The 16,830-nt window shown below is 35.4% G+C and overlaps 1 protein-coding gene across 1 annotated transcript in view; it reads right to left on the bottom strand.

Moving 5' to 3' along the window:
- Positions 1-330: 330 nt before the first annotated feature.
- Positions 331-16,830, bottom strand: part of LOC107560321 (ephrin type-B receptor 4-like) — a 52,336-nt gene continuing 35,836 nt past the window's right edge. Inside the window, exons 4-15 of the mRNA XM_016244465.1 lie at positions 10,891-11,050; positions 9,534-9,543; positions 9,304-9,472; positions 8,981-9,080; positions 6,158-6,222; positions 5,952-6,065; positions 5,080-5,327; positions 4,762-4,977; positions 4,506-4,655; positions 3,080-3,273; positions 2,209-2,367; positions 331-1,036 (exon numbers count right to left, since the gene is read on the bottom strand). Coding sequence (XP_016099951.1) covers positions 928-1,036; positions 2,209-2,367; positions 3,080-3,273; positions 4,506-4,655; positions 4,762-4,977; positions 5,080-5,327; positions 5,952-6,065; positions 6,158-6,222; positions 8,981-9,080; positions 9,304-9,472; positions 9,534-9,543; positions 10,891-11,050 — 1,694 coding nt within the window. The 3' untranslated portion in view covers positions 331-927. The remainder of the gene's footprint in view (positions 1,037-2,208; positions 2,368-3,079; positions 3,274-4,505; positions 4,656-4,761; positions 4,978-5,079; positions 5,328-5,951; positions 6,066-6,157; positions 6,223-8,980; positions 9,081-9,303; positions 9,473-9,533; positions 9,544-10,890; positions 11,051-16,830) is intronic.

A 16,830-nucleotide genomic window follows, 5' to 3' on the forward strand; every position in this document is an offset into this window, starting at 1 on the left:
CACGTGTGGTATGAAAGGGTGGCTTTTGAATCTTGTGGTTAGTTGATGATGGACACCAGCTTCAAGTTGGTGAGTCAATAAACAAAACAGTATGGCACACGTTCAAAGGTCGTTTCGAGTCTTTCGGCTACTCATAAAACAACAGACAGTCTTTTATTTGGTCTCTTTTTAGTGCCAGTCAAGTGTTGCAGATCTCTATGTGTGTGTGTGTGTTTGTGTGTATTTGTATAAGCATGTATATTTCGCATATTTTATCCACCAATGGAAACTCTGCGTCATGTCTTTCTCTTCAGAAAAAAAGTGCCAAGACTTTTGTGCTTGCTTTTCTTATTGCTGCTCACATACACACTCACACACAGAGTGCATAATTTAAAAACAAAATACCAATTACTTGGCACTTAGTGTGAGTATGCGTCCGTTCACGCACAGCACATCCTTAATACGAAGGATGAAGTCGTCATTAATAATCTTATACTTGTATCCAAATTCTTGCATTATAAAGATCATATTTCTCATCTTTTGCTGTATATCCTCCTTCAGTCTCTTCATTATGAAAGTCTCCTTTAGAAAAATACTCTGCAAAAATGGAAATACTGCATCACTGTCTTTGCATTATGATGTCAGAGCAAGTTTTGCTTTTGGATTACATCATGTGGCTCCCAAAAATGTTGAAATGGTGGAGGTTACATTCCTACGTGGCCCGTTTGATATCACAAATGAAGCTTTGTAATATTAGTGGTATTACAGTGATAGTTCCGACAGGTTCCCGGACTGGTTCTCTTTAAGTAGTCTTGGAAGCAAGTAAGCCATTTGATCCTTAAGTGACCCGGTAAAAAAGGAAGTACAAACGTTCCTGATTGTGAGTGGGTAGGTTACATGAAGGTTCTTGGGCAACTCAACAAGCGTTTGTGTGTGTGGATGGTTCACTCAGTAGAGCACATTCCCTGGAGTTTTGTTTTGAATCCCAAGAGCCTCAATGCTGGACAGAATCTTCTTTTGATGACCAGCCAGAGTTATTCCCAAACGCAGCAGATCCCTGAAAGGTGGAAGCAGAGAGAAATAAAAGTTTAATAAAGAATTAGATCTTAGCTTTTAATGTAACAGCAGCGATGAGCTTAGAAAAGATTAGATTATTGTGTTTACATATTTAAAATGAATAAAGATATACACTAAGGTCAAAAGTTTGGATTCCAATTTTTTTTAAATAATTTAACTCAGCAAGGATGCATTACATTGGTCAAAAGTGAGCGTCAAGACTTTAAAATTGTCACAAAAGTTTTCTAAATCAGTTCAATTCAAAGCACCAAATCAGCATATTAGAATGATTTTTGATCATGTGACACTGAAGACTGGAGAAACTATGCTGAAAATTCAGCTTTGTCATCACAGGAGTAAATTACATTTTACAATATATTCAAACAGAAAAACATTCTTTTATTAATTAAATGGATAGATTTGTAATCAAATGCAGACTTAATGAAAATAAGAGACTTCTTTCAAAACAATAACAAAGTTATATAATGTAATCTTTTTATTTAATTTCTTTGTTACATTTTACAGTTTTTCTCTATTGCTTAAACACTATCACCAGGCTTTTGAACTACAATTTCAAAACCATAACGCCATTTATCAAAAACACACCCATTTCCCTAAACTATATACACTATTCTCCTTTTTGACACATGAATCAGATTTGTTGAACTGTCACTGCAAAACTCTACACACAAATCCCTTCATTTCTCATTGCATAGACCATGTTGTCATTTAGAAAGCACTACATGCTTTTATTTTAATACCTGATTGGGTAAAACAAATTGTGCAAATAAAAAAATGAAATGAATATGTTCTAGGGACAAATTATATATTAGTGAAAATATATGTATAATGTTTAATAAGCTTTAGTGAACTTCAGAGAATTCAGAAACAATTTACCAACTCCAAACTTTTTAATGGAATTATATGTATAATATAATATAATATAATAATACTTTTAATTTAATTCTTTTGATTCTATGTCTTTGTTTATTAACATTTATTTTTATTGTTATAAATTAGACTGCAAATTTATTTATTTACTCTTCACAGCGGAATTTTTTTTTTAATCTTCCTTGTAATTACGTACTATGTTGCTGTCTATTATAACTGGATTTCAGTATATTCGACAAATGAAAGATGTTGTTGAATGAAGGTGCCGTTCTCTTCACTCACTCTGTGGTGATGTGAGCGAGCAGCTGCATGGACGTGTACCCAGCCTGTAGAAAGCTCTCCTCGTAACGCTCCATCTTAATGGCCCTGAGCCAGTCTCCCACTGTCCCACAGGATGTGGGCGTCAGAGGGGAACGCTGGTCTAACAGAGGGTGAGAGGGTCTGAGGAGCAAGAGAGAGCCAAGTGTTAAAACGCATGTAATTGTCCATATTAAGATGATGTCTTGAGTCGGCCTGCAGGAACAAATGGAGAAAGACTCTGACAGCTTTCCCTTGAGGAGAGGGGGAGGGCAAAGACCAAAATGTGACGGACAGATATGTGGTCATACTGAGTCTTGATTGACAGACTGACAGGCCGACATGCTGAGAGGGGAGGGGCAAGACTAACATACAAGAGGCCATACTGTGTGTTCAAGAGCGAAGCTAATGAAATGACGGACAGAGTGAGATGCCACTAAACCTAAAACAGGAACTGCTATGTTCTTGATTGACAAGCATTGTTGGGTAAATGCATTACTGTAATCACATTGCTCACATTTTATTTTTTTATCTGTGAAAATGCTAATGGCCTAAGACTTTTGCACAGCAGTGTATTCTTCAGTAATCTTGTTACTGTCTAACATTGATTTTGGGTTGACACAGTAACATAAAACCGACAGCAACGGAACTAAAAAATGAAGTGTCCTTGAATTTATTTGATTCTAAATCAAAAAAATCAATTGGCAATTTCATGCATACTTTCCATTGATAAAAAGTAGTAAAAAAGATGTAGATTTATTTGCCAGGTCTTTGTGGTTTTTGGACCTTTTGCTGTGGCTTTTTGAAGCAACTGAAATTATAAGTGATATAGGGCTGTAATGGATATGAAACGTACCCTGCCCCCTCTTGGGCGGTGATTTTAAGCGAGGCAGGATTGCGAATCAGCTTGTCGAGTGCTGAGACGATGTTGGAAAAGCGTGGCCGTGCCGTCCGCTCCTTCTGCCAGCAGTCCAACATCAGCTGGTGCAGGTGAGTGGGACAGTCAGGAGGAGGAGGCAGCCGGTAATCCTGCTCAATGGCATTAATCACCTGATTGGGTAAAACAGATTGTGTTAATGAAGAGAAGATATATTACTGAAAACACATGTATAATGACCATACCACAAACCAGTCATAAGGGTAAATTTTTTGAAATTGAGATTTATACATCATATGAAAGCTGAATAAATAAGCTTTCCATTGATGTGTGGTTTGTCAGGATAGGATAATATTTGGCTGAGATACAACTATTTGAAAATCTGGAATCTGAGGGTGCAAAAAAATCTAAATATGGAGAAAATCACCTTTAAAGTTGTCCAAATGAAGTTCTTAGCTATGCATATTACTAATCAAAAATTATGTTTTAATATAGTTACAGTATGAAATTTACAAAAGATCTTCATGGAACATGATCTTTACTTAATGTCTTGATGATTTTTGGCATAAAAGAAAAATTTTGATGCATACAATGTATTTTTGGCTATTGCTACAAATATGCCCCAGGGACTTAAAACTGGTTTTGTGGTTCAGGGTCACATATTAGCACTTTTAAAATATTATTGTTTCATTCTGATTAGGCTGATATTGTAAACATCTTTTTTTTGTAATGTACACCATTCAACATTTTTTGGTGGGTTGGTAAGATTTTTGAATAACAACAGTCTCTTTTGTTCATCAAGGCTGAAATTTATTTGATTAATAATTCAATAAAAACAGTAATATTGTGAAATATTATTATAATTTAAAATAGACATTGTCTATTTGAATATAAGTTAAAATGTCATTTATTTCTGTGATTCAAAGCTGAATTTTCATCATCGTGACTCTAGTCTTCAGTGTCACATAATCGGAAATCCTTCTAAATCATGCCGCTTTGCTGCTTAAGAAACATTTCTGATTAATATCAATGCTGAAAACAGTTGTGCTGCTTCATATTTTGTGGGAACCATGATATATTTAAGTTTTCAGGATTTTAAATGTAAAATAGAATATTTTGTAACATTAAAAATGTCTTTACTCTCACTATTGATCAATTTAAAATGACCTTGCTGAATAAAAGTATTAATTTCTTCAACAACAACAAGAAAAAAAAATTCTTACTGACCCCAAACCTTTCAACCTTTCAAAATGAAAACATTTTGCCTATTTTACCATAACAAAAGTAACTATCAACCACAGGTAGTGGACACAATTTCTATTGCATCTCTGATTCAATCTAAAGTCAAACTTAATGTAAAACAAAATGCAATCGCTTTAAAATGTCAAACATCACAACCACATACATCTTGATTGCTCATGTCCCAGTATGGCCGCTCTCCGAATGACATCACTTCCCACATGACAATTCCGTAACTCCATACATCTGATGCAGAGGTAAATTTACGGAATGCAATAGCCTCAGGTGCCGTCCAACGGATTGGAATTTTACCACCCTGAAAAAAAGCATTTTAGAATAAATCATGATGCTTGTATTGCTAGACGTGCCTGCTTGCATTTTTCATGTGAAGTACTTAATGTTTCTTAAGCATTTGCTCTTACCAGTGAGCTGGTGTACGTAGGATCAGATGAATTCTCTTGCAGGAATCTCGACAGACCAAAGTCAGACACCTTGCAGACCAGGTTACTGTTGACGAGAATGTTCCGAGCAGCAAGATCACGATGTACGTAGCTCATTTCAGAGAGATATTTCATTCCTGACGCGATGCCACGCAGCATGCCGACTAACTGTATTGGAGTAAACTGACCGTCATTGAGCTGGAGAGAAAGAAAGATTCATGTCAGTCAGACTTTGTGTACGAGAGCCAATGAGATGGTTTCATCAACAAACGTGTAGCACTAGATCCAGCGCATACTTACTCTCAGGAAGGAGTCCAGAGCTCCATTCTCCATGAACTCAGTGAGGATCATGACTGGGCAGCTGGCTGTTATTATGCCTTCCAGGTGGATAATGTTGGGATGCTGGAACTGGCCCATGATTGAGGCCTCAGACAGGAAGTCCCGCCTTTGCTTGTCTGTGTATCCACCCTTAAGAGTCTTAATGGCAACATAGTTCTCCTTCTTACCCGGAATCCTCAGCCGTCCACGACAGACTTCTCCAAACTCCCCTGAGAACAGCAAACAAACAGCAAAAAAAACAAGGGACTCAGCTTTGGGAATTTTTCAATCTTTTCATGCAAATAATTTTTTTGTCCTAACACGTTGCGACTGTAATAAGCCATGAGCAACAAGACAAGACTTTTTAGGGTTGCTTGGTGTTAATATTAATATATTAAAATTTTCATAATTTATAATACTGACACAGTTGAACGGAAATGACACAACACAGAACTAAACTGAGCTGAATAATAACACGATTTCCTTATGTAGAGGCGCTTTACTATTGAAATTGACATAACTGATGAACTCTGTAACACTGTCACAGTTATTAAACTGAACTGAAACAACAGTATTCAGCTCAATTTAGTTCAATGACACTATTGTCTTCTGTAGAGCTGCTTTACAACTAAAATTTATGAATTGCACCAAATTAACAATGTTATTTTCATGTTTGATACTGTGAAGCTGCTTTGAAACAATCTATCTCAATAATAATGTGACTGTATGTCAAATATCAAAGAATCAGTTCAACATAGTATGCTTTTGTTGTATCTTTCAAATGACTGAAACTAAATATGTGACTTTATGTCTGAAATTGAAATATGTCCAAAAGAAGACACACTGTGTCTTACCTGCCCCAATAACCTCCTCGATTTTGACACACGAGACATCAATCTCCTTAGCAAACTCTCTCACGGCCTCATTAGGGTCTTCATACGTGAATGGATCAATGTAAACTTTCATTCCTTAGAGAGAAAAATATCAGTTCCATTAATCAAAAAATCCAGAACTTAACCAGAATGCATAATTATAAGATGTTGTGTGTTGCTGTGCTCACCTTGACCCATGAGATATTGGCCATTTTTGTCACTCATTTCTGGATCTTTGAAATTACTTTGCTTCCTGTGAACAGAAAAGTGAGTCAGTGTCTGCTTTATGATCTAAACAAAATGTTACCAAATATGTAGGACGTCTTTTGATGATAAACACTGGTGACAAATGCAAAACTCCTTTTAGGTTTTTGGCTGATTAAATAAGAAATGTTGATTCTAAAAGCATTTCATTCAATAGTAGAATGTATTAATCGTGTGTTCCATTTGAGCACTGTGTTATTAGCTTAGCCACATGCTAATGTTAGATTGCATCAATTGGTTGTAAACTTTGTGTGCAGTCTGTAGTTTTTTAGCAAGGGCGGAAAAATACTTGACACTGGAAACTTGTTGTGTCATGCCTGATTTGGGCACAGTGTGAGGCTTTATGCTTGTGTTTCATGTTTGTTTTTGTCCTGTGTTGTCATATTACTCTGAGCAAAGAATGAATTGAATGCATACAAAATCCCTTTCTCCACCCCATTCTTCCTCTTCCTGTGTGTCTGTTTCTCACCTCAGGCTCTGGGTCCTTATTCAAACCATTTCATAGTGTATTATACTCTAACACCATCTTAAATTACTCAAGTTGTTCTAGCCAGTTCTCCTTGATATTCTTGTTATTTTCTTCTCTCTCTTTTCACGGAATGTCCTTCTCGTTCCTTCTTTGTGTTTTGGATGCTTGCTAATGGCTCAAAACTGTATTCAGAGAACCTTATTGTTTTTTGACTTAAGGTTAAAAGGAAAAGGTAGGCGTTGCTTAAAAGTAATTCTTAAAGCTAAATACATTGGCATTAGAAGTATAACTGTGCAAGATTTTAAAAATTCAGGGGGGTTTTTTTACCCTAAAAGTTGATTCAGATTCACTTTTGTTTATCTTAAGGCATTTTAGGAGAAACATCTAAAACAAAAGTTAATACTTTGATTATTAAAAAAAACATAACTTAGAACCTCAGGGCTTTGAAAAACTTTTTCAACATCTATCCCTGATTTCCCAGGACTAAAATAGCTGCGTTTGTCCCACCCAGTGCTGATGGCAGGTCTGGACCGGAGGCTCGGAGTGTGTGTGAGAGAGAGATTGATTGTAGGGACTCTCCATTTAACTGGGTGTGAAAGTTTGTATATGTAATGTGTGCAATTGTGAACAATATATGTAAACCCCTAAACAGGCACGCTCCTGTAATCTTAACTGTGCATACGTGGGCATACATACATCCCATTTATCAGCAATATCTGAGTTTGCGTGTCCACTGGAGTGTAAGAATGTAAACAGTTTGTTCATTGTGTAAGTACACTTGCGCTTAAAGAGAGGTGTGTGTCTGTGTGTGTGTGTGTGCTACCCCAGGGTCACAACTATTGTTCAACTGAATTGGCCTGTAGAGCCTGGGGTGGGACTACTGCATCCTGTCTCCACTTCCCATTTCTCCTCTCTTCTCTCTCTCTCTCTCTCTCCCTCGCTCTCTTTCTCAGTTTCCGCAAATGTAGCTGAAATAACTGTTAGGACAGTCTGATCACTTTGGAAGAGTACATTAGGTCTTTCAGCTCAAACTGGTATACGAAAGGCTAGATGCAAATTAAGTCATTGTCACTTAATTTAATTAGTTCCACACAGAATTACCACTTTTTTCCACTCTGGCTGTGTGGAGAAATCAGTGCAATTCTGCAAAATTGATTTACTGTGTTATTACAATATTATTTATATACTATTACAGTATTCATAAAAAAAAAACTGATTTTAGTAATTTTATTTACTTTGTCATTTGTATTAGTTTTTATATTTCTAATTGGCTTAATTTTTTTTATTTGTTTTAGTAATTTTAGTACTTCTACATAAAATTATTTTATTTCAGTTAATTGCCTAGACAACATGTCAAATTTTTGCTATAACTTTGTTTTTATTTAGTTTTAATTACAGAAAAAGATTTTTTATTGTTTTAGTCAGTTATTTTAGTATCATTGATATACTATTATACTTTTTATTAATATTTACATTTTTATGATTTTCATATTTTCTGTTTTCACTTTAAATTTTTAGTATTTATATGTGTTTTTGTCATATATATATATATATATATATATATATATATATATATATATATAGTTTTTAAATTAAATTTTAGTTTATTTAATTGTAGTTATTTCAGTACCTAAACTAAACAAAAATTAGAAATGTTACTTTGGCAACTAGCTGAAATAAAATATATTTTATATATTGTTTTATTTCAGTTAATGTTAATTTTATTTCAAGTAACAAAAATATTTTAAAAAAATTTAGTTTTAGTAAATGATGATAACCTTGGTTTTAGTTTTAGTTAAAAATAACAACATTTATAATTTGAGCAAACATAATACTGTTTCCAAATAAGTTTCCCATATAATGCCCATCATTCATTACTCAATAAAACAGGTATTCCTAAACCCAAACTATTATTTGAATCAGATGACATAAAATACATGTTATTTGAAATGCAATCTTTCTGAAAGTGTCACAAAGTCAGTGTTCAGGTCATTAACCTACAAAAGGCTTACTTATTGTTGCCTCTTATTAACCCAGGATAAGAGACAGTATCTCAACACTGAAAACAGCACATAATATAAATATGGTCAAATGTGTTAGACACTGCTAAGATTTCTATGAAAGCATTAAAATAGCTAAAATATTTAATAAGCAAGCATGCGATGGACAGAGGATGTGTGAATGATGGCTGTGGAAATCTCCTGAGCTTTCTAGTTTCCACGCAAGCCCAATTATAACAACCTCACACTCTCTTTTTCTTGTTGGTCTCTTGTTGTACCTTATACAGTAGATTGCAGCAGCAATGACGATGATGAGGAGCAGCATGCCCATGGCTATAAGGATCCCAGTAACAAGCAGCGGAGACGAGGAATCATCTTCTAGGGAAACAGAGAGAGGCAGACAGCCAGAGTGAGAGAGAAATGGTTTAAAAACGGAAAAAGGTACGATACAATCTAAAGAAAAAATTGGCTTCGATCTACACAAGGAGGGGGAAAAAATCAATAAAATGCCTTCTCAAACAAAACTCTGAGGCACAAAAAGTTGGGCACTAATAAATTACCACAACACCAAACTGGCGCCTCTGACTACAACTTTTCTTACCGTCAGGAAGGGTCCGAAAGATGACAGCTTGACCGAAGCTGCCATAGCCGCCCAAGGTGCGAGCGCGGACCTGAACCTCGTACTGTGTCGCCCTGCGCAAGTCGCTCAATACGACCTCGTTGATATTACTCTCCATAAAATGACAGGAGTTTTCCTCAGAACCGCGCTCCTGTCAGAAGAACAAACACCAGTATCTTCCATTAAAATCATTTGATTGATTCTTCACGTACCATTTCTGAGCTGTTTGAATGTATTAATTGTTAATTAGTCTGGCAGGTCTGTAGAGTAAACAGTGAGCAGCTGGGCCACAGAGAGAGCGATCAATAAAACACAAGCGCTGAGATAAAGATGGAACGAATGGGTAGGATGGAGACAGGGAAATAGGGAGAGGTCATAAAAATAGAGAAGAGAGCAGAGAAAATGGAGGTAAAAAATACTGAATTACAGTGATGAAAAATCACATTTTGAGTAAATGCTGTGTGCTCTATTTTTACTGTAACCAATAAGAGGTAAAGAGTGTAAGTAAAGCACTTATTTTTATTACTTTATATGTATTGCTTTTACTTGCTGTTACTTATTATTTTTTATTTTAAAGAATATACATAAGTGCAACTTGAATGTAATGTTTTAGGACAGTAAATTAAATGTTAATTGCAATTAAATAAAAATGCATTAGGTTTAATTTTTATTAAATACAATTAGCTGAACTTAATAGTGCTTTTTGACACACTTTGAAAGACTTAAGTACATCTTTATATGCAAAAGTCATAATTACTGCTATCACCTTTGCTGCCAAATGCAATGACATAATTTATGGTAAACTTAAACATACTTTAATGTCATTTTTGTTGAAACTTTCATGTTGTGTATTTAAATATATTTGTAAGCACACATTTAAAATAAAGATGATGCATTTTGGTACATTTAACCTATATTAACTTTAAATTCAATATCGAATTACACGCTCCAGTTAAACAACATATTATTATAACAACATATTTTTAAACAATGATTTAACATGTACTTTAATTTGACACTTTTTAAAAGTGTAGTTTTTAAAAAATACAAACATAATAGAATAGATAAAGATACATATAGATTTTTTTAAAGATCTGAAGTACACTACCACTACTAGTATGGTGTAGTGTTGTATAGACTTGTATAGTGTAGTAGATTGTTTTCTTCTTCCAGTCGCATTTATGGTAAACTACAATATATTTTAATACTACAGCCCTAGGTAAAACATATAATGCAATGTTGATTGAGAGATGAAAAGGCCTCATCATATTTGATACTTACATTTTAACATCTAAAAACAAAAGTTGCTTCAGGAAATGTTAATCTTGAAATATTGCTAATAGTATGACATTTTTTCTTATACTTGCTTCTTAAAAATCAGTAAAAGAGTTCACAGTAAAATTACATTTAAATCATGACCTGAAAGGGGACGTAGCAGATTGAAGTCATAGTAGATTGTGTAAAACATGTTTTTCAGTTTTGATCATGTTAATAATTGAGAGGCCTTATAAATTTGCATATCAAATATGATCCAGTTGTCTTTATATGGCTGAGGGAAAGGAGCTGTACTCACGTGTGCAGGGTGTATCTGGACTGTCGGTAGGGGCACGGTAAAAACCAGGGCGACACACACAGGAGGCAGATCCCATCTCACTTGTGTGACTGGAGTCAGGACACAAAGAACACGGGCCAGGACCAGATCCCATCTTAAAATGACCCACAGGACACGCTGGACAGAGAGAATGAGACAAAGAGTTACATAAAAAACAGTAGGGTCTGTTGTGTTTTGAATGCTAGTCATGAGCTTAACCTGCTAATTGTCACATGGCTATTCTGGTTTGCTAGCTAAACCAGCACTAACCAGCATTAACCAGTCTGGACCACCATAGTCTTTTCAGAGAAACAGGTTTTGTGGGAATAAGTGCTTTATTATCATTAAACAAACACACTTTCCCATCAAATAAACACACACACACATTCTGTCCTCTCTCTCAAGAACTTGCTGTCTTAAGCACAAACCTCATTTGTCGTTTTGCGTCAACATTTAAACAATCATTTAGACAACAAATCTAAACATGTTCCGGTGTCTATTTCAGTCGATGACAGTTTGATTCGGGATTTAAACCGCTTCTGAATCTCTGTGTGGCAAAGTCCGGTGTATGATATGAAATATGATCATGTTCTTCTGCATGTTTAGCTATTCAATCACTTGATTATAGCCTCGCACAAACACAGACTTTCAGCAGATAAAACCCACATGCATGCAGGTCACCCATGAAACTTTTGTAGTCTTTTCTCTGACGTGACGTACACAAAACACTACACACATACAGACACACACATGAATGAGCAAAGCAGAGTCTCATGAGACTGGAAAAGACAGGTATACAGACACGTTTCCCTGACCAGTTTCATTTCATAATCAGTCCACAAGCCCTTTATTGATGGAAACACATCTGGATTTGATTAATATCAGTTTCACTCAGACCAAAACATGTGGTCTGAATTTTCCTCCTAGTTGAAGTGGTGTTACACTGGTTTTTGTGTGTGTGTGTGTGTGTGTGTGTCTGTGTTATTCGAAATGTTTCCATAATGAATGTCTGTGAATTTACTCGCTGAAGGATAATGATCTTCAGGCCTCTGGTGGTTTTACAGACACAAAAAAGATATTACTGTTGACATCCATATCGGTGTCTTTTGTTGAGGATGTGTACTACGGATGGACAGATTAAGAAACGTATCAATTATGAATTTATAAAATTTTTCAACAAAATGATACACTACCATTTAGAATTTTGGGATCGGTACAATTTTTTTTTTCGCACAAACACAGACTTTCAGCAGATAAAACCCACATGCATGCAGGTCACCCATGAAACTTTTGTAGTCTTTTCTCTGACGTGACGTACACAAAACACTACACACATACAGACACACACATGAATGAGCAAAGCAGAGTCTCATGAGACTGGAAAAGACAGGTATACAGACACGTTTCCCTGACCAGTTTCATTTCATAATCAGTCCACAAGCCCTTTATTGATGGAAACACATCTGGATTTGATTAATATCAGTTTCACTCAGACCAAAACATGTGGTCTGAATTTTCCTCCTAGTTGAAGTGGTGTTACACTGGTTTTTGTGTGTGTGTGTGTGTCTGTGTTATTCGAAATGTTTCCATAATGAATGTCTGTGAATTTACTCGCTGAAGGATAATGATCTTCAGGCCTCTGGTGGTTTTACAGACACAAAAAAGATATTACTGTTGACATCCATATCGGTGTCTTTTGTTGAGGATGTGTACTACGGATGGACAGATTAAGAAACGTATCAATTATGAATTTATAAAATTTTTCAACAAAATGATACACTACCATTTAGAATTTTGGGATCGGTACAATTTTTTTTTTTTTTTTTAAAGAAGTCTCTTTTCTCATCAATGCTGCATTTATTTGATCAAAAATATAGTAAAAACAGTAATAATGTGAAAATAACAATTTTCTAAGTGAATATATTTTAAAATGTAATTTATTTCTGTGATTCAAGGCTGAATTTTTTTTAGTCTTTAGTCTTCAGTGTCACATTATCCTTCAGAAATCATTCTTATAAGACGATTCAAGAAATGTTAAAAACTGTTGTGCTGCTTCATATTTTTAACCACATTCTTTGATGAATGGAAAGTTCAAAAGAACAGCATTTATTTAAAAAAAAATTGTTGATGACTTTACTGTCACTTCTTGTCAATTTATTGCATCCTTGCTGAATAAAAAAAGAAAGAAACGTACTGACCTTAAATCTTACTCAACGGTAGTGCATATAACTTCTGAGTACCTTTGCTCAAGGCAAATTTGTGTTTCATAGACACACAGATTTTAATCCCATCCAAATTGAACATATCTGTTTGTCTTGCACAACCTCCAGAAAATATTACTGAGCAAATTACTTGTGTTTTTTTATTATTACCAGAGGGTCCTCAGAGAAAACTAATCTTGTCCAGATAGGAATGTCTGTGATTGCACTGTTATTGTTTTCACAACTCTTCTCCTCATTTATTTTAAACCTTCGTTGAATACTATAACTAAAGCTAATATTCTTGTTAAACTGCCTGGAGAACAATTTTTTGTCAACTTTCTGGGTTGGCGGTCCTTGCGAGCGCTGCTGGCAGTCCCGCTGACTTTAAAAGAAATTACATCAATACAGCATGTGTGATCGCTGAAACCGCTCAGAGTCAGGTATGATCCTTATCTTATTTCATTCCTTTCCTTAATTATACACATAATTGTATAATTGCATAATTAATTAATTGGGTTTCATGAGGCTCACATTGAGAACACATGATTGTCTATAACGCCCAGATCTAGACAACAGAAAATCCCTTTAAATTAACAACTACAAAGAGTCCAAACCCATCAAAATCTGTGCATCAAATGACAAGCATCCAGCTTTATTAAATATTGTTTAGAAAACTAATTCCATAATATTCCATAAAAATATTATTTTATAGTATAAAATAAAAATATTCAAATAGAAAACAGCTATTTTAAATAGCTCAAATATTTCACAATATTACTGTTTTCACTGTATTTTTGATCCAATAAATGCAGCCTTGGTGTGCAGGAGAGTCTTCGTTCAAAAACAGTTAAAAAATCTTACCATTCCCAAACTTTTATACTGTGCCATACCAACACTGGTTCTACCGCAGTAGTTCCACAATTAACCAGAAGAGACTGTACATGTGTGAATCTGCATGTGGTTAATTGGAGTCATTAGTACTGTTCACCACACCCACACACACACACTTCTTGTCTGGCCTCACAGTCCTTCACCTGTGACCCTGTGACCACACACTTTCCATTCGGCCTTTCACCTGCCTAATAAACTGCAGGATTCTCTTTTTTTCTGTCTTTCTTTCTTTCTTTATCTTTTTCTCTCTGCCCATACCTAATTGGTCATGTCATTAGAGTGCCTTTGTACTGGACACATCCCTGCCCGGAGGCGCCACTATTATGGCTTTGTGCTGCCTTTGTGTGTGTGGGTGTGTGAAAGAAAGGGATGAACAGCTGATGTAGTGTGTTTGAGTGGATGAATGCTGAGTAAGTCATTGAGTGTGTGTGTGTGTGTGTGTGAACTCCAGGGGTTCACGCCCACAGAAAGCACAGCTGCAGTGTTTAACAGACGAGTACAGCCTTTAACACTCACACACACACACACACACACACAGACACCCTACCCATTGCAAAAAAAACTTCATTAAAGAGCTGGAGTCATATTTGAAACCTGGGAGGATATGGACTGACCCACTCCACTGAGAGATGGCGATTACATTAATTAAAGTAGACCAGTCGTGTCCTTAAATGAATTTTCCCGGGTAAATCCTTTTCCCGTTCAACCTACACACATGCAACATATGCTGTCGATTACCACAGAAATTTTGAGTCGCTGAGCATTGTAAAAATGAAGGAAAACGTGATTGTAGTCATGAACTTACAATGGAATCCGAGCCTGGGGGTTTAAAAACTAGTTTTATGGGCATGAAGTTGTATTGTCAATATGAAGATGATGAACAGATGAACCAAGCTGCATTACAATTATTCCTGTTTTTGTTTTAGTTCCACTTTTGAAACAATGAAAATTAAATAATTTATGTATATTTATTCCGGAGCTGTATAATTGCCTACTAGGCTTCCGGTGTAAATTAATTAATGTAAATGTGCCCTCTTTACAAACTGAGGCACAAGTTGAAATTATTTTCTGTCACAATCAAAAGCATATATACAAAAGCTTGGGGTGGGATTAATTTTTATAACAAAATTAATACTTTTATTCAGTAAGGACACGTTTATAATAGACATTTATATGTTCTTTTGAACTTTCTCATCAAATAATCTGGATATAGCAGCACAATGGTTTTCAACATTGATAATAACAATAAATGTTTTTTGAGCAGTAGCATATTTGAATGATTTCTGAAGGATCATGTGACACAGAAGACTAGAGTAAGGATGCTCAAAATTCAGCTTTACATCACAGGAATAAATTACAAATATATTCACATAGAAAACGGGTATTTTAAATTGCAATAATATTTTAGAATATTATTTTACTGCGCTTAAATACAGCCTTTGAGAGACCTATTCCAATAACATTAAAAATAAATTAAATAAAAATAAGATTTTTAATCTTACCAATCGCAAACTTCCTAAAGCTAGCATTTGTCTAATCTGTGTCACTGTGGTCTTATTCATTCTTCAAAAGATGGCAGTCACAAATGCAATCACACTGGAGGTCTTGTGACCCAAAATATCAGACACATTGAAGACTAACATTTATCAGAAAGGCAATTAATCTGTCATCTGTGAGCATGTCACATTAAACTATCAAAGACTGGTGATTTTGCCCTTTGATAAAAAGAATGCTTTTGCAATTTGGCTGAAATGGCAGTACCGTGGACAGACGTGTACTGTGTGCACCAGTTTAAGTCGCTTTGGATAAAAGTGTCTGATATACTGTATGCAGAAATGTAAATGCACCCTGGATGCACAGGACTGTAATGCAATAGCGAATGAAAATGTGTCCAGCTGTAGGACACTGATGAAATACACCGTAATCCTCTCTCCTGATCTCTCCACTGCGAGGGTCTCCACATCCTGTCTCTTTCCTCTAGTCTGAACGGCTTTTCTGTGAGACCTTCATCTCACCTCTCTCACTCTGCCTTGCATTCAGTCAATGTTTTCCCTCCTTCTCAAGTGTCACAGTCTTTGTCTAATTCAGTCCCATCTGTCCTTTACTGTCTCTCTGGGCTCTTATCAGTGTTGAAGTTGCAGCCGTTGTCAGTATTAACGTCCTCAAGACTTACTCTTAAGGTAGAAAAGCGCATGTTTGTGTGTGTGAGTGTGTGTGTGTGTGTGTGTGTGCAAAATATTCTGTACTCGACAGTCTCTCAGGTTCATACATTTGTGATAGTACGTATAAAGATGGAAGTTTATGTTCTGAATGGTTTGCTTTCTACTGGGCACAGTAAGAAACTGTTTTGTATGCATGGAAAACCCAGCTGACCAGCTACATTTGTCAAAATGTGTATCATTGAACCAGAGCACACTGTGTTTAATACTCTAACCACAATTCAATGTGCTCAACCTGACCTTCTATTTTCTATGGGACAAACTGAAAGTAAGCGGTGAATTTATTTTATATCTTGTTTCGTTATTTAATCAGACTGTTAAAAATGTAAAACAACAGTATTTATTGTTAGTTAGACGCCATTAAACTAAAAATGCTCCACTTTTTTTATCATCAGATGGTAACAGTATATACTCTACCGTTCAAAAGTTTGGGATTAGTAATATTTTTTAGATGTTTAAAATAGTATATATAGTATAGTATAGATATACAGTAGTCAACATTTGAAATGGATCAAAAAAGTTCATCAAAGTTGTCCTTAGACAAGAACGCATTTTAATTTTAGATTTTAGGACAACTTTGATGAAAGGTTTTGATCCACTTCAAATG

Source organism: Sinocyclocheilus grahami, unplaced genomic scaffold, assembly GCF_001515645.1.
Source record: "Sinocyclocheilus grahami isolate Dianchi unplaced genomic scaffold, SAMN03320097.WGS_v1.1 scaffold720.1, whole genome shotgun sequence".
Lineage (NCBI taxonomy): Eukaryota > Metazoa > Chordata > Actinopteri > Cypriniformes > Cyprinidae > Sinocyclocheilus > Sinocyclocheilus grahami.